This window comes from Puma concolor, chromosome C2 (genome assembly GCF_028749965.1).
Source record: "Puma concolor isolate L17-30 chromosome C2, mPumCon1.1.hap2, whole genome shotgun sequence".
In the NCBI taxonomy this organism is placed as follows: Eukaryota; Metazoa; Chordata; class Mammalia; order Carnivora; family Felidae; genus Puma; species Puma concolor.
In genome coordinates, this window is record NC_141675.1 from 88,519,807 (window position 1) to 88,547,025 (window position 27,219).

General features: G+C 38.3%; 1 protein-coding gene across 3 annotated transcripts in view; it reads right to left on the bottom strand.

Moving 5' to 3' along the window:
• The window catches only part of DRC9 (dynein regulatory complex subunit 9), a 55,085-nt gene that overhangs the window by 24,055 nt on the left and 3,811 nt on the right, over positions 1-27,219 (bottom strand). For 2 of the 3 annotated variants that reach the window (XM_086675156.1, XM_025913784.2), the window contains exons 2-5: positions 25,779-25,847; positions 24,446-24,713; positions 19,587-19,822; positions 16,550-16,678 (exon numbers count right to left, since the gene is read on the bottom strand). In XM_086675156.1, the coding sequence (XP_086531282.1) occupies positions 16,550-16,678; positions 19,587-19,822; positions 24,446-24,713; positions 25,779-25,813 (668 nt within the window). In that variant the 5' untranslated portion in view covers positions 25,814-25,847. The remainder of the gene's footprint in view (positions 1-16,549; positions 16,679-19,586; positions 19,823-24,445; positions 24,714-25,778; positions 25,848-27,219) is intronic. The other variant, XM_086675157.1, reaches the window with a different exon arrangement.

The window sequence follows — 27,219 nt, forward strand, 5'->3', positions numbered from 1 at the left end:
CCTTAGAACGCAAGGCATTTTCTTCCACCTAACCTTCCCTCTCCTTCACTTGGGGTCAGTTCAGCATTGAGTCTAAAGATTCCCTCCACATTTTCTCTCCCACAGGTGTTTCCCCTGATAAAATTTTCACATGAGTAATATCATCTTGGCATCTCTAAGAAGACATGACTGACACACTTGCCAAGGTCACACTCATGGTAGATGGCAAAGGAGGATTCAAATTCAGTACCTATCTAAATGAGAACTTAACTACTTTATGTTACTATTTGTGCTCTGAAACAGAATTCTGCTTATCTCCAGTATTCCCACTATTTAGGTTTAGAGAAAAACAAAATAACAAAACAATGTAAGAATAAACAAAACAGGTTGCACCTGGGTGGCTCAGTCAGTTGAGCATCTAACTCTTGATTTCCGCTCAGGTCAATCCCAGGGTTGTGGGATTGAGCCCCTTCATGGGACTCTGTGCTGAATGTGGAGCCTGCTTAAGATTCTTTCTCTCTCCCTCGGCCCCTCTCCCCCACTCGCATGCTCTCTAACAAAATTTTTTTTTTAATTTTTAAAAAGAATAAAACAATATAAGAATAAACAAAACAAAAACTGTCTTAGCTCAGGCTGCCAATACAAAAATATCAGACCGGATGGCTTATAAATAACAGAATTCATTTCTCACAGTTCTGGAGGCTGTGAAGTCCAAGATCAAGGCACCATCATATTCGGTATCTGGTGAGAACCTGTTTCCTGATTCACAGACGGTCATTTTCACTTGCATCTTTATATGATCGAAGGGGAGAGGAAATTCTTTGGGGTCTCTTTTATATAGACATTAATATCATGGTACCTAATCACCTCCCAAAAGTCTGACCTAATATCATTACATTGAGAAGCAAGGGTGTGGTACGCAAACATTCAATCTGTGGCCACAACTAAAACAACCTTACCACTAAATAGCATCTAGATAAGCATTCCTACTCAGGAATGTTTATAAAGCATGTACTTAACTAGAATTTTGAGACTGGGATTGTCATTGCCAAAGCAAACTATAGATTATGTACTTCCCATTTATAGATTATGAGAAACAGGTAAGAAAGATACAAAATGTTTATCCCTACTAATAAATTCAGAACCCCAAGGGCAGATTCAGTTAAACAAAAAAACAAATGTCATTTATGATGGAAGCTAGAAATTAGTGGAGTAGAGCCTTCAAAATTATGAGAGAAAATGATTTTCAGTCTAAAAATATATACCCAGTCAAATTACTAACAAAGTATGAGGAAAAAAACATATTTCACACATTTAAGATCTTAATATATTTAACTTCCATGCACCCTTTGTTCAAGAAGTTACAGAAACATATGCTTCAAGGGCGCCTGGTGGTTCAGTCAGTTAAGTGTTCGACTTTGGCTCAGGTCATGATCTCACAGTTTGTGGGCTCAAGCCCCACGTCAGGCTCTGTGCTGACAGCTCAGAGCCTGGAGCCTCTTCAAATTCAGTGTCTCCCTCTCTTTGTTCCCCTCTGCTTGCATTCTGTCTCTCTCTCAAAAATAAATAAGAGATTAAAAAAAAAAAAAGACATGCTCCAACAAAATGAGGGATTAACACAAAAAAAGAGGAAGAATGGGAGTCTAGAAAACAGGATCAAAAGGAAATCTCAAGATATGAAGGCAAGGCCCAGTACCATAGCAATGCTGCAGGCCCTGGGAGCAATGGCAACAAATAAGAGAAAAAGAACAGAAGAAAGTCTCAAAGTGGGGGGAAAAGGGGAAGACTTAATGTGTATGACTACACTTAGCTTTCTGTTGAAGATTTGGGTGCTGGATTCGGAACAGAAATGTCAAAACAGGCAAACAAAAAAATGGCAAAATTTAACTCCAGGAGAAAAAAAGCTATTTAAGAAAGAAAATTTAATCATTATATATACTGTGTGTCCCACATATGAACTATTTACACATCATCATCATCATCATCATCATCATCATCATCAAAACATTAAGTATTAATTCAAACAAAAATTGGGCTCTAACTATTCTATGGGCATAGAAAAAACTCAATAGATTACATCTAAAATTATATTCCCAGCATCCAACTCTTGATATCTTGATATCGGCTCAGGTCTTGCAGTTGTGACATCAAGCCCCATGCTGGGCTCTGTGCTGAGCAGAGCCTGCTTGAGATTCTCCCTTCCTCTCTCTCTCTGACCCTCCCCTGCTCACGTGCACATGCACGTGTGCTCTCTCTCTAAAAATAAATACACTTTAAAAAGTAAAATAAAAATTCTATTTCCACTAGTGTTGTTTACCATAAAGAAGAAAATGGGCCAGTGTGAGAAATAAAAAATGGTATACTACTAATTTGAATGTAAATATTTCTTATATGTTTATTGGCCTGCTATGTGTCCCCTTCAGTGAACTGTCTTTTCCTATCATTTTAGATATGCCATAGCAAAGGATGTCTCACCTCTCTGGATCAGACTACACTTTGATTCATCATCATGATGAAAAGAAATTTCAGCACACTAAGAGACCAGTTAGCCCACTTTCTTTTCTCTATCAAAAGCAATGCCCAATTAAAACAGCAATGACACCACTCACTGAATAGAATGTCAGAAATCCAAAAGATTTACAACAACAAATAATGCCAAGGATGTGGAGCAATACGAACTCTTCATTCATTGTTGGTGAGCATGCAACAGTCAGTTTTGCAGCTTCTTAACAAAACTAACCATACTCTTATCATAACAACCCAGCAGTTATGCTCCTTGATATTTCCTCAAATGAGTTAAACATTTACGTCCACACAAAAACCTGTACATAGATGTTTACAGCAGTTTTATTCAATAATTGCCCAAACTTGGAAGCAAACAAGTTGTCCTTCAGTATGTGAACAGATAAACTGTGGTATATTCAGACAATAAAATATTATTCTGGGGACACCTGCGTGGCTCAATCTGCTGAGCTTCTGACTATTGATTTCAGCTCAGCTCATGATCCCAGGGTTGTGGGATTAAGCCCCACATCTGGCACTGTGCTGAGTGTGGAGGCTTCTTGGGATTCTCTCTCTCTCCCTTTGCCCCTCTCCCCGGCTCCCACTCTCTCTCTAAAATTAAAAAATACATACACTGGCTGGGAAGATGGAGGCATAGGAGGACGCTGGGCTCACCGCGTCCTGCTGGTCACTTAGATTCCACCCACACCTGCCTAAATAGCCCAGGAAACCACCAGAAGACTAGCAGAACGGATTTTCCAGAGCCAAGCGTAGATGAAAGGCCCACAAAAGAGGGTAGGAAGGGCAGAGAAGTGGTGCGAGCTACACAGACTGGCGGGAGGGAGCTGGAGTGGAGGGGCAGCCCACCGGCAAAGAAGAGCCCCCGAGTCTGGCTTGCAAAAGTGGAGGAGCCAGACGGAGTGTGTTCAGATAGCAAGTGGGACTTAACATCTGGAAGATTATAAGCTAACAGCTCTGCCCAGAGAGTGGGAGGGCTGGAGGACAACGGGAGGGAGAGTTGCTGAGCCCCAGACAACAGAGCACAGCTTGGCGGGGAACAAAGGCGCTCGCCAGCGCCATCTCCCTTGCCCATCCCCCAGCCAAAATCCCAAAGGGAACCAGTTCCTGTCAGGGAACTTGCTTGCACCAGGCAAACACCCAATGTTGTGCTTCTGCGGATCCGTCCCTCTGGTGGCGGGTCTGACTCCCTCCCGGTGCCACAGGGCCCCTTCTGAAGCGGATCACCGAAGGAAAAGCAAGCTGAGCCTGCCCCTCCCGCCCCTGTGCACCTTGCCGATCCACCCCAGCTAATACGCCAGATCCCCAGCACCACAAGCCTGGCAGTGTGCAAATAGCCCAGAGGGGCCACGCCACCCCACAGTGAATCCTACCCCTAGGAGAAGGGAAGAGAGATACACACCAGTCTGACTGTGGCCCCAGCGGTGGGCTGTTGGCAGACATCAGGTCTGACTGCGGCCCCGCCCACCAACCCAAGTTATTCAAGACAGCACAGGGGAAGTGCCCCGCCGTTCTGCACCCCTCCAGGGACTATCCAAAATGATGAAACGGAAGAATGCCCCTCAAAAAAACCTCCAGGAAATAATGACAGCTAATGAACTGATCAAAAACGATTTAAACAATATAACAGAAAGTAAATTTAGAATAATAGTCATAAAATTAATCGCTGGGCTTGAAAACAGTATAAAGGACAGCAAAGAATCTATTGCTACAGAGATCAAGGGACTAAGGAACAGCCGGGAGGAGCTAAAAATGCTATTAATGAGCTGCAAAATAAAACGGAGACGACCACAGCTTGGATTGAAGAGGCAGAGGAGAGAATAGGTGAACTAGAAGATAAAATTATGGAAAAGAAGAAGCTGAGAAAAAGAGAGATAAAAAAATCCAGGAGTATGAGGGGAAAATTAGAGAACTAAGTGATGCACTAAAGAGAAATAATCTACGCATAATTGGTATTCCAGAGGAGGAAGAGAGAGGGAAAGGTGCTGAAGGTGTACTTGAATAAATAATAGCTGAGAACTTCCCTGATCTGGGGAAGGAAAAAGGCATTGAAATCCAAGAGGCACAGAGAACTCCCTTCAGACGTAACCTGAATCGATCTGCACGACATATCATAGTGAAACTGGCAAAATACAAGGATAAAGAGAAAATTCTGAAAGCAGCTAGGGATAAACGTGCTCTAACATATAAAGGGAAACCGAAAAGACTCGTGACGGATCTCTCTACTGAAACTTGGCAGGCCAGAAAGGAATGGCAGGAAATCTTCAACGTGATCAACAGAAAAAAATATGCAGCCGAGAATCCTTTATCCAGCAAATCTGTCATTTAGAATAGAAGGAGAGATAAAGGTCTTCCCAAACAAACAAAAATTGAAGGAATTCATCACCACTAAACCAGCCCTACAAGAGATCCTAAGGGGGATCCTGTGAGACAAAGTACCAGAGACATCACTACAAGCATGAAACATACAGACATCACACTGAATGTAAACGGACTAAATGTGCCAACCAAAAGACATAGGGTATCAGAATGGATAAAAAAACAAGACCCATCTATTTGCTGTCTACAAGAGACTCATTTTAGACCTGAGGACACCTTCGGATTGAAAGTGAGGGGATGGAGAACTATCTTTCATGCTACTGGAAGTCAAAAGAGAGCTGGAGTAGCCATACTTATATCAGACAAACTAGACTTTAAATTAAGGCTGTAACAAGAGATGAAGAAGGCCATTATATAATAATTACAGGGTCTATCCATCAGGAAGAGCTAACAATTATAAATGTCTATGCGCCGAATACGGGAACCCGCAAATATATAAAACAATTACTCACAAACGTAAGCAACCTTATTGATAAGAATGTGGTAATTGCAGGGGGCTTTAACACCCCACTTACAACAATGGATAGATCATCTAGACACATGGTCAATGAAACAAGGGCCCTGAATGATACATTGGATCAGATGGACTTGACAGATATATTTAGAACTCTGCATCCCAAAGCAACAGAATAATACTTTCTTCTCGAGTGCACATGGAACATTCTCCAAGATAGATCACATACTGGGTCACAAAACAGCCCTTCATAAGTATACAAGAATTAAGATCATACCATGCATATTTTCAGACCACAATGCTATGAAGCTTGAAATCAACCACAGGAAAAAGTCTGGAAAACCTCCAAAAACATGGAGGTTAAAGAACATCCTACTAAAGAATGAATGGGTCAACCAGGCAATTAGAGAAGAAATTAAAAAATATATGGAAACAAACGAAAATGAAAATACAACAATGCAAACGCTTTGGGATGCAGTGAAGGCAGTCCTGAGAGGAAAATACACTGCAATCCAGGCCTATCTCAAGAAACAAGAAAAATCCCAAATACAAAATCTAACAGCACACCTAAAGGAAATAGAAGCAGAACAGCAAAGACACCCTAAACCCAGCAGAAGAAGAGAAATAATAAATATTAGAGCAGAAATAAACAATATAGAATCTAAAAAAAACTGCAGAGCAGATCAATGAAACCAAGAGTTGGTTTTTTGAAAAAATAAACAAAATTGATAAACCTCTACCCAGGCTTCTCAAAAAGAAAAGGGAGATGACCCAAATAGATAAAATCATGAATGAAAATGGAATTATTACAACCAATCCCTCAGAGATACAAGCAATTATCAGGGAATACTATGAAAAATTATATGCCAACAAACTGGAAAACCTGGAAGAAATGGACAAATTCCTAAACACCCACACACTTCCAAAACTCAATCAGGAGGAAATAGAAAGCTTGAACAGACCCATAACCAGCGAAGAAGTTGAATCAGTTATCAAAAATCTCCCAACAAATAAGAGTCCAGGACCAGATGGCTTCCCAGGGGAGTTCTACCAGACGTTTAAAGCAGAGATAATACTTATCCTTCTCAAGCTATTCCAAAAATAGAAAGGGAAGGAAAACTTCCAGACTCATTCTATGAAGCCAGTATTACTTTGATTCCTAAACCAGACAGAGACCCAGTAAAAAAAGAGAACTACAGGCCAATATCCCTGATGAATATGGATGCAAAAAATCTCAATAAGATACTAGCAAATCGAATTCAACAGCATATGAAAAGAATTATTCACCATGATCAAGTGGGATTCATTCCTGCGATGCAGGGCTGGTTCAACATTCGCAAATCAATCAACGTGATACATCACATTAATAAAAGAAAAGATAAGAACCATATGATGCTGTCAATCGATGCAGAAAAAGCATTTGAAAAAATTCAGCATCCTTTCTTTTTTTTTTTTTAATTTTTTTTTTCAACGTTTATTTATTTTTGGGACAGAGAGAGACAGAGCATGAACGGGGGAGGGGCAGAGAGAGAGGGAGACACAGAATCAGAAACAGGCTCCAGGCTCTGAGCCATCAGCCCGGAGCCTGACGCGGGGCTCGAACTCACGGACCGCGAGATCGTGACCTGGCTGAAGTCGGACGCTTAACCGACTGCGCCACCCAGGCGCCCCTCAGCATCCTTTCTTAATAAAAACCCTCGAGAAAGTCGGGATAGAAGGAACATACTTAAACATCATAGAAGCCATTTATGAAAAGCCCACAGCTAATATCATCCTCAGTGGGGAAGAACTGAGAGCTTTCCCCTGAGATCAGGAACATGACAGGGATGTCCACTCTCACCGCTGTTGTTTAACACAGTGTTGGAAGTGTTAGCATCAGCAATCAGACAACAAAAGGAAATCAAAGGCATCAAAATTGTCAAAGATGAAGTCAAGCTTTCACTTTTTGCAGATGACATGATATTATACATGGAAAATCTGATAGACTCCACCAAAAGTCTGCTAGAACTGATACATGAATTCAGCAAAGTCGCAGGATACAAAATCAATGTACAGAAATCAGTTGCATTCTTATACACTAATAATGAAGCAACAGAAAGACAAATAAAGAAACTGATCCCATTCACAGTTGCACCAAGAAGCATAAAATACCTAGGAATAAATCTAACCAAAGATGTAAAAGATCTGTATGCTGAAAACTATAGAAAGCTTATGAAGGAAATTGAAGAAGATATAAAGAAATGGAAAAACATTCTGTGCTCATGGGTTGGAAGAATAAATATTGTCAAAATGTCAATACTACCCAAAGCTATCTACACATTCAATGCAATCCCAATCAAAATTGCACCAGCATTCTTTTCAAAGCTAGAACAAGCAATCCTAAAATTCATATGGAACCACAAAAGGCCCCAAATGGCCAAAGTAATTTTGAAGAAGACCAAAGCAGGAGGCATCACAATCCCAGACTTTAGCCTCTACTACAAAACTGTAATCATCAAGACAGCATGGTATTGGCACAAAAACAGACACATAGACCAGTGGAATAGAATAGAAACCCCAGAACTAGACCCACGAAAGTATGGCCAACTAATCTTTGACAAAGCAGGAAAGAATATCCAATGGAAAAAAGACAGTCTCTTTAACAAATGGTGCTGGGAGAACTGGACAGCAACATGCAGAAGGTTGAAACTAGACCACTTTCTCACACCATTCACAAAAAAAAACGCAAAATGGATAAAGGACCTGAATGTGAGACAGGAAACCATCAAAACCCTAGAGGAGAAAGCAGGAAAAGACCTCTCTGACCTCAGCCGCAGCAATTTCTTACTTGACACATCCCCAAAGGCAAGGGAATTAAAAGCAAAAATGAACTATTGGGACCTCATCAAGATAAAAAGCTTCTGCACAGCACAGGAAACAATCAACAAAACTAAAAGGCAACCAATGGAATGGAAAAAGATATTTGCAAATGACATATCGGACAAAGGGCTAGTATCCAAAATCTATAAAGAGCTCATCAAACTCCACACCCAAAAAACAAATAACCCAGTGAAGAAATGGGCAGAAAACATGAATAGACACTTCTCTAAAGAAGACATCCAGATGGCCAACAGGCACATGAAAAGATGCTCAACATTGCTCCTCATCAGGGAAATACAAATCAAAACCACACTCAGGTATCACCTCACACCAGTCAGAGTGGCCAAAATGAACAAATCAGGAGACTCTAGATGCTGGAGAGGATGTGGAGAAACGGGAACCCTCTTGCACTGTTGGTGGGAATGCAAACTGGTGCAGCCACTCTGGAAACAGTGTGAAGGTTCCTCAAAAAATTAAAAATAGGCCTACCCTATGACCCAGCAGTAGCACTGCTAGGAATTTACCCAAGGGATACAGGAGTACTGATGCATAGGGGCACCTGTACCCCAATGTTTATAGCAGCACTCTCAACAATGGGCAAATTATGGAAAGAGCCTAAATGTCCATCAACTGATGAATGGATAAAAAAAATTGTGGTTTATATACACAATGGAGTACTACATGGCAATGAGAAAGAATGAAATATGGCCCTTTGTAGCAACATGGATGGAACTGGAGAGTGTGATGCTAAGTGAAATAAGCCATACAGAGAAAGACAGATACCATATGTTTTCACTCTTATGTGGATCCTGAGAAACTTAACAGGAACCCATGGGGGAGGGGAAGGAAAAAAAAAAAAAAAGGAGAGGTTAGAGTGGGAGAGAGCCAAAGCATAAGAGACTTTTAAAAACTGAGAATAAACTGAGGACTGATGGGGGGTGGGAGGGAGGGAAGGGTGGGTGATGGGTACTGAAGAGGGCATCTTTTGGGATGAGCACTGGGTGTTGTATGGAAACCAATTTGACAATAAATTTCATATATTAAAAATAAATAAATAAATAAATAAATAAATAAAATTAAAAAAGAAAGTTGTTCAAGTTAAAAAAATAAAAAAATAATAAAATTTAAAAGTATATATATTATTTCATGCTAACAAAGGAAAATGACCTGTCAGGCATGACAAGACATGGAAGAATCCTAAATGCATAATACTAAGTGGAAGAAGCCAATCTGAAAAGGTTATGTGCTGTATGATTTCAACTACATGACATTCTGAAGAAGGCAAAACTATGAAGACAGTAGAAAAATCAGTGGTTGCCAGGGGCTCAGGGAGAGGGTAGGAAGGATTAATAGGTAGAACACAAAGGATTTTTGGGGCAGTGAAACTATTCTATATAAAACTGTAACACTGGAGGTATGTCAGCACACATTTGTCAAAACCCACAGAATATATAACAAAAAAGTGAACCCTAGGGGTGCCTGGATGACTCAGTCGGTTAGGCTTGGTTTTGGCTCAGGTCATGATCTCACGGTTTGTGAGTCTGAGCCCCACAGAGCCTGCTTGGGATTCTCTCTCTCCTTCTCTAGAGGCAGGCCCTCTCTAGGGGCAGAGTCCCTCTCCTGCTTGCTTGTTCTATGTCTCTCAAAATAAATAAAAAACTGAAAAAACAATAATAAAATGGTTTTTTTTGAAGAGTGAACCCTAATGTAAACTATGGACTTCAGTTAATAATAATGTATCAATACTGGCTCATTGATGATAACAAATGTACTGCATTAATATAAGATGTTAATAATAAGAGGTATATAGGAACTCTTTTTTTTTTTTAAGATTTTATTTGTAAGCAATCTCTATACCCAACATGGGGCTCAAACCCACAACCCCAAGATCAAGAGTTGCATGCCCCACCTACTGAGCCAGCCAGGTACCCTAGGAACTCTACTTTCTGCTTAGTTTTTCTATGAACTTAAAACTGAAGTCTACTGAAAAAAAAAAAAAAAGCAATGCCCAAACAATAGTCACATAGGATCCAAGTTATGTATACCTTTCTGTCACAAATGGGAATAGTGCTGGTGTGGCTTGCACAATATTAGTGATCTCCATTCTACAGCCGAGTTCCAATAAAGAGCACCCAGGTTACCACTTCAGCAAGCAGAGGGGCTACTCTGGCTCCTTTTGTTTGCCTTTCTAGAGTAGAGGCTGAGTGACCATGATGAAATTGGTAACTCATAAATCTTGGACCTTCTGACCAAAATCTTAAAAGACCCTAAAACCTGGCAAATTCTCTCCTTTCTTTTGCTTTGAAAAACAAAGTGGTCTATCTCCCCTGAATAATAATGAAGTAGGATACATATTAAAAAATACGTAATGGTGTGTTGGGCTGGCTCAGTCAGAAAAGCATGTAACTCTGATCTTGAGGTTGTGAGTTCGAGCCCCATGTTGGGTATAGAGATAACAAAAAAAATTTTTTTAAGTGAGAATGATTTCTAACCAAAGGGAGCTTAAGCAGAGGATTTTTACATATTATTCATTCTTACTCAGGGGCAGATATGCACACATCTCACAGGTAGAATGCATACTTTAAGCATGTCTTTCACACCTGCTCCTAGAAGAAGGAAAAATTATTTCATGCCAGGCCCTATGTGGGGCTTTCCCCAAGGCTCATTCATTACACTTATCTTTTACCCATTTTTCCACTTATATTCTGGTATTTTTCTTATTATTTTATAATATTTTGTTGTATAGTGAAGATAATTACCAACAAGAGAAGCTTCACTTAAAACTAAACAGAGGAGCTGAGCAGAAAGGGATGGAGAGTGAGTACTAATGAGTACAGTCTTTCTTTTTTGGAATGATGAGAATGTTCTGGAATTAGATAGTGGTGATGGTTGCACAACTGTGAATATACCAAAAACCACCACCAAATTGTACACGTTGAAAAGATAAATGTTTGGTATTGACAAAGACTCTCTCCTTGACCAAACTAAGCAGGTTCCTCTGAGCCTTCTCTACCAGAGCTTGTCCTTAGCCACTGTCCTTAACTTCAGCCTGCATAGCCTAATTGAGCAAGACTTCTAAATCAGTTTAGAGAGAATCCCCACCCTGATCTGATCTCCCTGGATTTTGATCAAATTCCTCATCCCTCACCCTTGATATCTAAACCTTTAGCCTGCTTTCAGTAAGAATCCTGTTAAATTAGTTTAGCAAGAATCCTCTACCCTTTATGTCTCTTAGTAATTTTTTATCCACTGACCCCCTCTTCAGAGTTGAGCCTAATCTCTCTCCCTATTACAATAATCCTGAATAAAGTCTTCATTACCATTTTGACATGTGTCTGAATAATTTCTTTAACAGCATATAAATTTTATCTCAATAAAGCTCTTATTCAAGGAACTAAATAGAAAATCTTGTCTGTCTTATATCCATCACTAAATGTGATAAAAGTGCCAATCACACAGTAGTTAAAATACTAAACAATATGTAACTGATTTGCCCAAATCTATATATAATTTTCCAATTTAAGTAAATCCAAAATGATGCCTATCTAATTGGAAGAAAAATTAAAAGAAGAAATTATTATATATAATCACATATGTAAAATCAATCACTGGTAAACTGTCTACATTGAGATAATTTACTCCTTCCCAAATAGTGGTACATATTTCTTTTTTATTTTTCTTACTGGTTTTTTGTTTTGTTTTGTTTTTTGTGTTTTTTTTCTTACTGCTTTTTTTTTTTTTTTTTTCAACATTTATTTATTTTTGGGACAGAGAGAGACAGAGCATGAATGGGGGAGGGGCAGAGAGAGAGGGAGACACAGAATCGGAAACAGGCTCCAGGCTCTGAGCCATCAGCCCAGAGCCTGAGGCGGGGCTCGAACTCAGGGACCGCGAGATCGTGACCTGGCTGAAGTCGGACGCTTAACCGACTGCGCCACCCAGGCGCCCCCTTTTTTTTAAATTAAAAAAAATTTTTTTTAATCTTTGAGAGAGAGACAGAGAGAGACAGAGTGGAAGCAGGGGAGAAACAGAGAGGGAGACACAGAATCCAAAGCAGGTTCCAGGCTCTGAGCTGCCAGCACAGAGCCTGATGCGGGGCTCCAACTCAGAACCAGGAGATCATGACCCAAGCAGAAGTCGGACACTTAACCAAGTGAGCCACCCAGGCGCCCCTTTATTTTTCTTACTTGATTAGCTTTTTAAAAAATTATTAAGTAATAAGTGCAACACTGTAATATTTCAAAAGTGAATAAGCGCTTACAGGAAAAGATGGATAATCTGCCATCTGCCTTCTCCCTTCCGATTCATTCTTATGAAGTAATCAATGTTAAGTCTTTTGATATATATCCTTCCGCATCTTTCCTTGTGCTCTTACATATATGGATGAGTTTTTTTTTAATGAGTCATGTTACACACATAATAGTATAATTTTTTCACTTATCTATATATGAAGAACATTCCTCTCGATCAATCATAGAGCTCTAATTTATTCTTTTTAATAGCTGCATGTTTCTTATTTCCTAACATTAACAATCACTCAAGAACTCCTTTACTAAAGGACACTTACGCTATTTCTAGATTTTTACCATTATGCTACAACAAATAATTTGAATGTATTTACATATACTGACTGAACCAGGAGCCTCCAGTTCTCATTTTCTTTCTTTTTTTTTTTAAGTTTATTTTGAGAGAGAGAGAGAATAGGCAGGGAGAGGGAGTGAGACAGGGGCAGAGGATCCAAAGCAGGCTTTGTACTGACAGAAGAGAGCCCAATTACCGGGCTCGAACTCACAAACCAAAGTCAGAGCCACCCAGGTACCCCTCCAGTTATCATTTTCTACGCATTTTTTTTTCAGTTTTATTATAGACATGTGATAATACTATATTTCCAGTCTTTCGTTTTCTATTTAAAATTGTGACATAGAGGTACCTGGGTGGCTCAGTGGGTTAAGTGTCCAACTCTTGATTTCAGCTCAGGTCATAATCTCATGGTCGTGAGATTGAGCTCCGTGCTGGGCTCCACGCTGGTGTGGAGCCTGTTTGGGATTCTCTCTCCCTCTCCCTCTGCTCCTCCCCCACTTGCATTCTCTCTCTCTTTCTCAAAAAAAAAAAAAATTATGATATAAACATTTCCCCCATGTTATAACTCTGTAAACAATACTTTAAATAGATTTATAATATCATCCATTAAACTATAGACTATATCTTTGATTCTGTAATTCCACATGTAGTGACTGAACTTCATGGAATAATAATAGATCAGACAAAGAAACACACTAACACATCATTTGCTAAAACAAAAATTTGGAAACAACCTAAATGTTAAATTCAAGGAATGGTTAAATAAATTATGGAATAGTACATAAATAATAGTGAATATTATAAAATTGAAATTAGGTATATGTATTTTTCATAAATAAATCATTTTTACAAATTATACCAATTAATTCTCCCACCAGCAATGTACTTACAATGTTAAGTCCATAATAGTAGCTGTTATTATTATTAGGCACTTACTATGTTCCAGGAACTATCCTAAGTCTGTACATGTGTTAATTAATCTAACTGTCAAAATATCCCTAGTACAGGGACATCTGGATGGCTCAGTAGGTTAAGTGTCCCACTCTTGATTTCAGCTCAGATCATGAGATGAAGCCCTGTGGAGCCTGCTTGGGATTCTCTCTCCCTCTCTCTCCCTCTCCCCTGTTTGCATGTATATGGTCGCTCTCTCTCTCTCTCTCTCTCTCTCTCTCTCTCTCTCAAAAAAAAAAAAATCCCTAGTACAGAATTTATTACCAATACTAAGGTACAAAGGAAGAGAAAATAACTCAAGGAAAACAATTTCACCTATACAAACAAGATAAACACTCTCATTCTGAGTACTCAGCCTTCATATAAGAATTTTATCTTGGTCCCAAAATCATCTGATTGTGTTCAATTTCTTAAGGTATGAAACTCTTTGGAATTAGTTCAAAGGCCCTGAAAAAGAAAACTTCCCTTGGCATGCTTTTCATGATTACCTGCTATTGTTCAGGAATTTGCAGTGAATTCAGTCTTAAGAAAAATTACTGTAAAGACATCCAAATCAGTAAGGAAGAAGTAAAACTTTCACTCTTTGCAGATGACATAATACTATACAGAAAAACCAAAAGACTACACCAAAAAACTGCTAAAACTGATAAAGGAATTTAGTAAAGTGGCAGGATACAAACTCAATGTACAGAAATCTGTTGCATTTCTATATGCCAGTAATGAAACAACAGAAACAGAAATTAATAAAACAATCCCATTTACAATTGAACCTAAAATATGAGATGCCTAGGAATAAACCTAACCAAAGAGGTGAAAGATCTGTACTCTGAAAACTATAAAACACTGATGAAAGAAATTGAAGACAACACCAAGAAATGAAGACATTCCATACTCATGGATTGGAAGAACAAATATTGTGAAAATGTCTATATTACCCAAAGCAATCTACATATTTAATGCAATCCTTGTCAGAATTCCAATAGCATTTTTCACAGAAGCAGAAGAAGCAATCCTAACATTTTTATGGAATCAAAAGACTCCAAATAGCCAAAGCAATCTTGAAAAAGAAAAGAAAAGCTGCAGGCATCACAATTCTGGACTTGAAGTTATATTACAAAGCTGTAGTAATCAAAACAGTATGGTAATGGAACAAAACTAGATACAGAATAAAAACAGAAATAAACCCACAATTATATGGTCAGTCAATCTTTGACAAAGTGGAAAAGAATACCCAATGGAAAAAAGACAGTCTCTTCAACAAATGGCCTTGGGAAAACTGGACAAAAACATGCAAGAGAAAGAAACTGGCTCACTTTTTTACACTATCTACCAAAACAAATTCAAAATGGATTAAAAACCAAAACGTGAGACTGGAAACGAGAAAAATCCTAGAAGAGAGCACAGAAAGCACAGGCAGTAACTTCTCTGACATTGGCTATAGCAACTTTTCTTTTTTTTTTTCAACGTTTTTTTTTATTTTTTTATTTTTGGGACAGAGAGAGACAGAGCATGAACGGGGGAGGGGCAGAGAGAGAGGGAGACACAGAATCGGAAACAGGCTTCAGGCTCTGAGCCATCAGCCCAGAGCCTGACGCGGGGCTCGAACTCACGGACCGCGAGATCGTGACCTGGCTGAAGTCGGACGCTTAACCGACTGCGCCACCCAGGCGCCCCTAGCAACTTTTCATTGATAGGTCCAAGGCAAAGGAAACAAAAGCAAATCAATCAATCAACAAAACCAAAAGGCAACCTACAGAATGGGAAAAGATATTTTCAAATGACATATCCAATAAAGGGTTGGTACCCAAAACATACAAAAAGTTTATAAAACTCATCACCCAAAAAACAAATAATCCAGTGAAAAAACGGGCAGAAGACACGAACAAACATTTTCCAAAGAAGACTTCCAGATGGCCAATAGACACATGAAAAGATGTTCATTAACATTTAACATCAGGGAAATGCAAATCAAAACTACAATGAGATATCACTTCATACCTGTAAGAATGGCTGAAATCAACAACACAAGAAACAACAGGTGTTGGCCAAGGATGTGGAGAAAATTAACCTCTTGCACTGTTGGTGGGAATGTGAACTGATGCAGCCACTGTGGAAAACCCTATGGAGGTTTCTCAAAAAGTTAAAAATAGAACTATATTATGATCCAGTAACAGCACTACTGGATATTTACCCAAAGAACACAAAAACTCTAATTCAGAAGGGATACATGCGCCCCTATGTTTATAGCAGCATTATTTACAATAGCCAAGATATGAAAGTAGCCCATGTGTCCATCGATATATAAATGGATAAATATGTGGTATATATACAAGGGAATATTATTCGGCCATAAAAATAACAAAATCTTGCCATTGGAGCTAGAGAGTATAATGCTAAACAAAATAAGTCAGAGAAAGACAAATATTATATGATTTCACTCATGGCATTTAAGAAACAAAACAAACAAGCAAAGGAAAAAAAAAAAAGAGGGAGAAAGAGACAAACCAAGAGGCAGATTCTTAACTATGGAGAACAAACTTATGGTTACCAGAGGGGAGGTGGGGGGGATGGGTGAAACTAACTTGAATTAAAATAAAAAAAGATTACTGTATAATAGGAAGAATATTCTTGACATATTGTAGATACACATAACCAAAGCCCAGAAATCTCAATTATTGTCCCAAGATTAGAACCTTAATTTCTGAGTTCTATTTATCTTCCCTGGAAGGCACAGACTTGATTTGGTTTAAAAATCAAGGACTTCTGGTAAAAATTTTATAGCACTTTAAAATACAGTACAGCAAATAAACTTAATATTACTTGGACCTGGCAATGATATCATAGAAATGCTTTCTGTTTTCCCTCTCTTTGCCCAAAGCTTCCAAGAGACTGGTGAAAGTGCCTGACTCCTGCAGCTCCTGCATGGTCTTTGTAATTATGTCACTGAAAAACTGCCTGTAAGGAGAAACAAGAAAGATGAGTTAATAAGTTTCCTTACATTTACAAAGGGCTACAGAAGTCACACAAGTTAAGACCTGGAATGAAAATCAGAACTAAGTTGGAATTACTCCTGGAATGCAAGAATAATTTAACATTAGGAAGTCTATTAATAGAGGGGCGACTGGGTGGCTTAGTCAGTCAAGCATCCAACTTCGGCTAAGGTCGTGATCTCATAGTTCGTGGGTTCAAACCCCACGTTGAGCTCTGTGTTGGGCTCCAGGCTAACAATGTGGAGCCTGCTTAGGACTCTCTCTCTCTCCCTCTCCCTCTGCCCTTCACCCACCCACGTTTTCTCTCAAAAATAAATTAAAAAAAAAAAAAAGAAAGTCTATTAATAGAATTCATCACATTAACAAAGGCAAAAGGAGGAAAAACCATAAGACCATCACAACAGATGGCAGAAAAGGCATTTGGCAAAACTCAATACCCATTGGTTTAAAAATAAACAACAAAAACTTCGCAAACTAGAAATAAAAGAGAACTTCCTTAACCTGACAAAGTTTACATACCAAGTACTAACAAACATTAAATGTACAGTATAATATTACGTACACAATATTTAAAAACATGTAAAACTAGGGGCGCCTGGGTGGTTCAGTCTGTTAAGCATTCAACTTCAGCTCGGGTCATGATCTCTGTTCACAAGTTCATGTGGGGCCTGAGCTGGCAACGTGGAGCCCGCTTAGGATCCTCTGTCCTCCTCTCTCTGCTCCTACCCACCCCCCCAAAAAAATTTTTTTAAAAACATGTAAAACTGTATGTACTGTTTAAATAAAACACATACATACCTAAAAAAAGTATCACAACATGTAAGAGAATAATAAATACCATATTCAGAATAGAGTTCATCTTTGGGGGAAGAGTGAGGGGGACTAGCATCTGAGGCTTCAATTGTATCTGTAGTATTTCATTTAAAAACAAAACAAAACAGGGGTGCCTGGGTGGCTTGGTCCGTTGAACGCTCATCTTCAGCTAAGGTCAAGATCCTGCAGTACGTGAGTTCAACCCTCACATTGGGCTTGCTGTCTCCCAGAGCCTGCCTTCAATCTTCTGTCTCTCTCTCTCGCTCTCTCTCTCTCTCTCTCTCACTCCCTCTCAAAAATAAACCTTTAAAATAAAATAAAATGAATTCTTAAAAAAAAAAAACCTCTAAAGCAATTATGGTAAAAGGTTAAGATTTGGTGCTTACACACATTTAAGTATTCATTATTTCATTATTTATATTTTTCTGCATTTTGGGGTGCTCAGGTGGCTCAGTGGGTTGAACATCCAACTTTGGCTAAGGTCATGATCTCACAGTTTGTGAATTCCAGCTCCAAGTCCAGCTCACTGCTGTCAGCCTGTCAGCACAGAGCTCACTTTGGATCCTTTGTCCCCGACTCTCTGCCCCTTCCCTGCTTGCTCTTTCCCTCTCTCTCTCCCCCGAAAAATTATATTTTTCTGCATTTAAAAAATATTTGAGGGGCGCCTGGGTGGCTCAGTGGGTTGAGTGTCTGACTTTGGCTCAGGTCATGATCTCATGGTTTATGAGTTCCAGCCCCGCATTGGGCCCTGTGCTGACAGCTCAGAGCCTGGAGCCTGTTTCCGATTCTGTGTCTCCCTCTCTCTCTGCCCCTCCCCCATTCATGCTCTGTCTCTCTCTGTCCCAAAAATAAATAAACGTTGAAAAAAAAAATTAAAAAAAAAAAAACAATTGAAAAGATATTAGCCATCACATGCAGACAGAAAAGGACATTAGCTAGATTGGGTGTTTATAAGCTGGATACCTTTCTGTCATGCATGCAAATCTGAGCCAGATTGATTTTAACAAGAAACATTACCCCTCTGATGCAGGGATTGGAAAATTTTTCCTATAAAGGGACAATGGTAAATGTTTTGGCTTTGCAGGCCATAAATTCTCTGTTGCAACTCCTCAACTCTGTTGTTGTAGCATGAAAGCAGCAAGAGACAATATGTAACCAAATGAGCAATGCTGTATTCCAATAAAATTTATTTTCAAAAACAGACCACAGGCTGCATTTGGCTGGTGGCCCTGGGTAATTGTTCTAAGCATTCATTTACCAACAGTCCTTACCATCATATTACATCCTCTTTTATTTTATTTTAAAAATTTTTTAAATGTTTATTTTTGAGAGAGAGAGAGACAGAGCACAAGCAGGGGAGGGGCAGAGAGAGGGAAACCCAGAATCCAAAGCAGGCTCCAGGCTCTGAGCTGTCAGCACAGAGCCCGACACGAGGCTCGAACTCACGAACCATGAGATCATGACCTGAGCCAAAGTTGGACGCTCAACAGACTAAGCCACCCAAGCACCCCATATTACATCCTCTATTAAACTTAACAGGTTTCTTTGTCAGCAAGCCAGCTGGCAACAAAAAACTGAATACTGAGACAATGGAAACTGAGACTGCCTTTCAGAAATTCTCGGGGCTCCTGGGTGCCCCGCTTGGCTAAGTGTCCCACTCTTGATTTCAGCTCAGGTTATGATATCACAGTTATGAGACTGAGCCCTGAGTTGGGCTCTGCTCAGAGTGGGGAGACTGCCTAAGATTCTCTCTCTCCCTCTGTCCCTCTCCCCCACTCCTGCTCTCTTTCTCTACAAATAAAAAATAATAAATAAATAAATGAATAAATGAATAAATAACTGGAAACAAAGGCTCAACAACTTGCCCGTGATCATATAGCCACCATACTTCCAATTGTACCACAATTCCTCTAGGCAGTCTTTAGCTAATCCTATTATCAGCAGTAGCTTTCCATATAATGACCAATCCATAAGAGAAGACAGCAGTCGACCACCCTTGCACCCATTTTTCACCTATAATAAATATACTACTACATTCCAAATATGCTCTCCTTCCTTACCTATCTACCTGAATTTTCTTCAGTGTCTCCGTAGACATTATGGTCTGTCTTATAGGTTTTTTGAAGACAAGATCTTGCGTTTTGTTAAATCCGTTGGCCAATTGGCTTCCTTGTCTGATTTCTGGCAACTTGGTTTCTTCTTTAGGTAAGAATGGACTGGTTATTTTTGAGGTTTTTGGGTCATCTGAAAGTTTTTCTAAAGTCTTTTCTTCAAAATTGATTTCTTTATTTTTCTTCTAAAAACAAGAAATAATGTTTTATGTAATACAGATTTTAAGAGTAAAGAAACAATGCTATACAAGAGCCTCTGCCTACATTTTTCAACCTCATCTTCTGCCACTTGTACTCGACACACAAGAAAATTACCCTTTTCTTCAGCCACATAAACCATGTCCTGCTATTTTGTTCCTTCCTGCCCCTAGACAACATTCCTTTTCTGTCTTTCCTCAGTGTACCACCAGGTAAACTTTAAGATTTTGATCAAAGGAAAAGTTATTTGTGAAACACCTTTATTAGCAGACATTTACCATATTGTAATTCTTGTATACATTGTATACAATTGTATAATCGTCTCCATCAGATTGTAAATTCTATGAAGGAAGGGACAGTTCTTAGAGATCTTGGTTCCCTGCAAATTCTTTTTGAAACAGGGGAACCTGAGTGGCTCAGTCCGTTAAGCATCCGACTGTTGATTTTGATTCAGGTCATGATCTCACTGTTTGTGAGACTGAGCCCCACATCGGGCTCTGTACTAACAGCAAGGAGCCAATCTGAGATTATCTCTCTCCCTCTCTTGCTGCCCCTCCACCACTCATGCACGCGCTCTCTGTCTCAAAATAATTAAAAAATAAAATAAAATAAATTCTTTTGGGAATTGGACTGGATAATAAATGTGGCCATCTTTATAGTTTCATTGTCTAGAACAATGCCTAGGGTATAGGAGACTCAAAATGCTCATTGAACACATGAATTTTAAATATAAAGAATGAAAGGAAAGTCATATCGAAGAGCATAAATTGGTATAATTAGTAGTGTGGTATAGATTTTGAAGGTCATGTGGGGAAAGGCCAAAATAATTTATTTTTCAGACCCAAATTGAACACTAAGGGGTAGGCATCAACCATAGGAACAGCATATGTCTTTTAACTGATGATTCCTATTTAATCTGTGGCTAAAAGCTTTAGCTATTGAGAGGCCATACAACATAGTCATTATACCTAAAGACTCTGAAACCAAACTTCCTTATTTGAATCCTGGCTTTATTTCTCACTAAACCATATTGCCTTAAGAAAACTATTTAATATCTCTATGCCTCAATTTTCCCATTGGTAAAATAGGGATAATAGTACCTCCCCTCATAGGGTTATTAAAAGGATTAAATAAATTAATATACATAAAGCATTTAGAACAGTACACAGAACTTTGTGAGTTCTACACTTGTTATGATTACTTAAATTCTTGTGCTGTCTAATGCACAGAAGAAAAGTTTATCTGCACACTGATACACAAAGCCTAGGTCTTCCTTAGCTAAACTTCAACTAGCCCAGAAATGTTAAAAACTATCCATGAATGGTTAATAAACACAGAGTCAACTGTATTTTTCTTTACATCAACAATAAGCAAAGATTCAGATCTAAAGAAAACATCTATAGGCAAGTACAAAACAAAATGCTGCCTTAAATAAGAACTAAATTTAAATTTTTTCTTTTAAATTAAAATTAATTTGGCTACAACGAGAATGAAGTGTAGCATTTCAACAACTGAACTGAAACTTACCTAGATGTAAGGAAAACCTTAAGGGTGGTTTTTATTTTAGATTTTATCTACGTAGGGAAGGGGAAAGTGTAAGGCCTAGGAGGCTCTGTTTTTCCATTTCCCTGTTTTTCCTCTACCTTTATGCTTGGGCATCTGGAAATGGAAACAACTGTGTCAAGCAGCCTGATTTACTGATTACTACAAATAAATATGAATTTTTGAAAGAGAGAATTTAAGTGGGCTAGCTAAATGTTTTAGTTCATTTACTAAAAAATATTTATATCACACACACACTATGTACAAGAGAGGGTATTAGACTCTTGAGACAAAAGGTAAGAGAAACAGTATCCCTGCAGGGAAGCTCTTCCCAAATTTTGGTCCACTTACTCCCACTTCTGGTAGAATCTGATACATTAGTATATTTTTCATCATGCCACTCCATGATTTTACAAATGAAAATCTATTTGGAGATGTCCTTAGCTATAAAAATGGCTATAAAAGAGGGATAATGCTAATTAACCTTTCATCCCAAAGTTGTTCTAAAGGCTAAACAATAAGACAAAGGATTTAAAATATAATCCTATGCCCTTACAGGGCAATGACATTGTAAAATTAATGAGCTAGAAGTAGTATTATGAAGCAAAAAAATTATTTTAAAAGATTCATAATTTTGTAAAGTTGTGGAACTAACATATTGAGAAAAGAGCTGTTAAGCTTCTATTAATCAAGATAAGAGAATAAGGCTTTATTATATACACTACTATAAAATTACAAGCAGGGTCTCTGTTAAGTCAGAAAATTTTGTGGGTGAAGATCCCTATCATAAACCAGAATAAAATAGTGCAAAAATTTTGTTCTTTAATTTAGTGAAGTAGTGACCGCTGCTGAATTGTTTATAAATTTGGGTTTTTCATTCTCTCGAGTTTCTATGAAGGCAAATTACCTTTTTTTAGCCTGACAGTATCATTGATAAGTCTCATAAAACTTTATCTTGTTAACTAACTAAATATCTTTTTATTTTTGATTCTTACTGAAGGAGACAATAAATAGGGAGGAAACCCCAGACTCTTTACTATTTATTACCTAGCTTAATGTATGAATTAGACTCTTATTTTAAACGCATTGAAAGGCTTAGTTCTTGGGTTTTCAGTCTCTTTGCCTTTCATAAATTGATAAGAAAAATTAATTTGTTACAAAATTCCCTGATATACCCATTAATGTAATTTTTTTCCCAAGTTTTTACTTAAATTCTAGTCAGTTAACATATGGTAAAATTGGTTTCAGGTGTACAATTCAGTGATTCATCACTTACATATAACACACAGTGCTCATCACAAAAAGTGCCCTCCTTAATACCCATTACCCATTTAGCCCATCCCCACCCACCTCCCTCCATCAACCCTCAGTGTTCTCCATAGCTAAGCCTGTTAGTGTTGTTTTAAAACCACCCTGAAATTCATAGAATGCTAGCATTAGAAGGGACTATGTGGATCATTTAGTTAAAACTCTATTACACTTTAGGGACACGTGGCTAGCTCAGTCAGCTGAGCATGCAACTCTTGATCTCGTGGCTATGAGTTCGAGTCCCACATTGGGTGTGGAGATTACTTAAAAATAAAATTGAAAAAAAAATACACACACAAAAACTCCATCACATTTTACAAATGGGAATATGAAGACCAAGAAAGTGAAATGAACTGATAGTACACAACTAAACTGCAAAGAGCTCCTGACTCCAAATCCAGTATTCTTTAAAGTAATTTTTACCAGGGCGCCTGGGTGGCGCAGTCGGTTAAGCGTCCGACTTCGGCCAGGTCACGATCTCGCGGTCCGTGGGTTCGAGCCCCGCGTCGGGCTCTGGGCTGATGGCTCAGAGCCTGGAGCCTGTTTCCGATTCTGTGTCTCCCTCTCTCTCTGCCCCTCCCCCGTTCATGCTGTGTCTCTCTCTGTCCCAAAAATAAATAAACGTTGAAAAAAAAAATTAAAAAAAAAAAAATAAAGTAATTTTTACCAAGTTTTTTTTTGAGAGAGAGAAAGAGAGAGAGAATGAGCAGGGGAGGGGCAGAGAGGGAGGGAGAGAGAGAATCCCAAGCAGTCTCCACACCGTCAGTGCAAAGCCCGATGTGGGGCTTGAACTTACGAACCGTGAGACCATGATCTGAGCCAAAACCAAGAGTCAGACACTTAACCAACTGAGCAACCTAGATGCCCCTCCAAATCCAGTATTCTATTAAAATTTTGTATAACTTTCAAACTTCAATAAAAGTTTAATAAACCCAGACTATACATATAATGATAATAATTATTATTATTTTAAAAATTTAAGGTGAAATTAGTATCTAGTCACAATAAATATGGACTTCTCTTCCATTAGACATGGAAAGCAATTTACTCTGTTGTTTATGTAGCAATTTTCATCTATAATAGAATCAGAATTGTATATTCTGTACAAATTATATAAAGTAATTTTGCTGAACTGAATAAATGTGTATTTATCAATTCTTTCCATTTTATACTACAACCTAAGTTATTAAAATTTATAAGAGCTTAAGAATTAATGAAAATTTTCTCACTACCAAGTTGAGTTTTTTGATAATTCAATAGCCCTTTGAGGAGGAGTCCATATCACCACTGAAAATATAATGGGTGACATAATGATGTAGCTGGATATCAACAAAGGCAGGTTGCAACAGACTCAACAAAACAACAGTCATTTTAGAATAAAGAAACATTAAGAAGGTCCAACTGAATTTCTTCCCACTACTGTTCAGTTAGCTTTCAGCAGCCAAGAACTACAAGAGGGTGGGGCAATTCAGTAATTTGGCTACTCTCAGTACATACACTGTCTACTGATTTAACTGTAGGCTTTTTTGAATAATGCCAACATATTGGAAGAAAAGGATATTCTGACTGGCAATGTCTGTTGAACTATTGTTATTTCACCCCATCAATTCAGGGTATGTATCTCAGGTAATTATTATAACCCTTTTTATCTCAGATAAAGGTGCTATCTCCCGTGTTAAATTTAATGGCATAAGTACGGTACATGATAGAAAAATAAAAAGGAAAGAAAACAAAAATTAAATAGTGGTGAGTGTATATACCATGTTGACACTTTGTCTTCTTTCATACTGAACTGGCATGATATAGTTTAGAATAGAGAGCTGATCTGTGGTATCCTCCAGAACTGCGGAGATCCTCAGCACATCTAGAATGGAGAGTGGTTCTATGATTTCCGGGATGATTTCTATGTTTGTTTCTTCAGCTGTTTCTTCTTCTTCTTCTACAGCACCAGGTGGCTCGCCTGTCACTGACACTGTCACCTCAGAATGCCAGACTTCTGATGGAAGATTTGAGGCTTCTAGTTGGCCTCTAAAGAAAAAAATAAAGAAAAAAAAATAAGTCAGCCACCAAATGTTTAAAAATTGCACAAACTCAAAAGCACAGGCAGCATGTAGATTGGCTCCTGTGAAGTCCATATTGTCATATAATATAACCAAAATAAAGAACAAAAGTAGGAGTTTACACGTGGTTCTGCTAAATAAATATCTCTCTGTGACATTCTGACCAACCAAAGGCATGCCACTTACTGTTAAATAACTCTGTGTAACCCATACTATTTGACTGTGCTTAACCAATTTGAATTTGAACCCAAATTAACTTTTTTTTCTAGCAATATCTTTAGATGCTAACCAAAAGTGTCTCATGATTAATGAAAAACGGAATGTGGCAGGAGCACCTGTCCGGCTCAGTCTGTGGAGCATGTGACTCTTGATCTTGGGGTGTGAGTTTGCACCCCAGATTGGTACACAGCTTACTTAAAAAAAAATACATTAAAAAAATAACATTAAAAACAAAACCAAAACCAAAATGTAGTAACCAGTCTCCAAAGTGGGTCCATATGAGTCTTACCTTCTCGTATTTATGCCCTTTGTCCCTCATATTAATAGGACTAACTAAGCTATGTAACCAGGAGGATGTTGTGGGTTCCAAGGTTAGGTGATAAAAGACATTGCAGCTTCTCCCTTACTGTCTCATATCTTTCACTCTGTGAGAACCCAGCTGCCTTGTCATGAGGACACTTGAGCAGCCCTTTGGAGAAGTTTGTGAGGGTGAGGAACTAAGGCCTCTTACCAACAGCCAGCATCAACTCCCCAGCTGTGTGGGAGTGGATCTTGCAGCCCCAGTCAAATTTTCAGATGACTACAGCCCTGGGCAATTTCAACCTTAAAACAGACCCAAGCCAGCACCATTCAGCTAAGCTGCTCCCAAATTCCTGACCCACAGAAACTATGTGAAATAATAAAAGTTTATATTTTAAGTTACTAAGCTCTGGGGTAATTTGTTACACAGCAATAGATAAATTTAGCATAAGGCATAATTCATACACACACACACACGCACACACACACACACAAACTGGAATTTTGAACGTACTTTTCCATTCTTCTTAAGCTACTTTTAACTTCCATGGTACATTTACAATCTCACAAGAAATGCAGTCACCTAAAATGGGAAGAAAACATTGAGATTAGTTTAAGGGAGTGTTGAATGACATTTAAATTATTTCCATCCTTTCATTAAGAGAAAATTAAAGAATTATGAGAGCTGTGACATATCCCCTCTTTTTGCTTATCAGAGCAGTCCTAGCAATGGAAAAACCGCTGACATCATGGGATGCAGGACTACTAAGTAATCAGTTTAATTATTGACAAATGAAATTACTGATAAATGAAATCTTTGAGTTTGTTCTTATGGTAAATTAATATAAAACATGGTTTTCATATTTTATTATATTCTGATTTTAATTGGCAATATTTGTATAATAGATTTATGTTATTCTGCTTACTGAAATGTTTAATTAGATCATTTAATTTCCGATCTGTCTGACAACAAAATTTATTGCACCTGGACTTAGAATACTTGAGATTGTATTTAGAAAAGCTGCATTAATCCTGAAAATCCTGAAAGTAGTTTACTATTACTATCAAGATGTTACCATTCCATAAGCCAAAATCCTTTCCGCTTAAATGAGCTTTACAATAAGAACATCCCATGGAGAATTTTGCTCTATGCTGAATGAATAGTGAATGGTAAGTTTCCAATATGATTTTTTACAAGGATGATACAAGTATGTCTCACACAACAGAAGTCTCATATGCAAAAATGAAAAGGTAAAATAGAATCTTTATGTAAACTGAAAACAGGATACCCCAAACTAGCCAAATTTTCTGGTACAAGGGCATTCTTAGGAGAAAGTATCATGGTGTTAAGGAGATTTGGCTCTTCTTTTGTGTTGTTGTTGTTGTTTCTTTATTTTTCCTCTTTTAGGTTTGGGCCATAGATAAATGTGCTTCATGCAAGGAAGATAGGACTATGTTAATGCAGTAGTCAGTGTGTTCATGCTGTTCTGGCTTTTCATTCCTCAATGCTAGAAATCTAGGAGTCATTCCTGCTTCCTCGTTCATCTTGACACCAGCATTTCCCAATCCAAGCCATCACAAAGTCCTGTGGATTCTTTCTTCTTTTTCTGTATCCCCCAACACTATGCTGGACATGGCTGTTGTTTCTTGCCTGAACAACTCCAACAGCCCCCAAACTGGAAGCAATATTTTTTAAATGAAAAACTGAAAATCTAAAAAATTAAAGTCAATTTTTTAAAATTGAAAATCTGATCCTGTTTCTCCTTAGAACCCTTCCACGGTTTCCCATTGCCTTAGGATAAAAGCTAGAATGCTAAACTTGGCCCATAAGGCCTGCATGATCTGGCCCTGCTCTGTTCCTGTTCAGATATTTACTTGGCACTGCCCACCCACCCCCCTTTTTTTTTTTCTAACCAGAACATTTATGTTGTGACTAATCGCTGAAATTCTTGAGA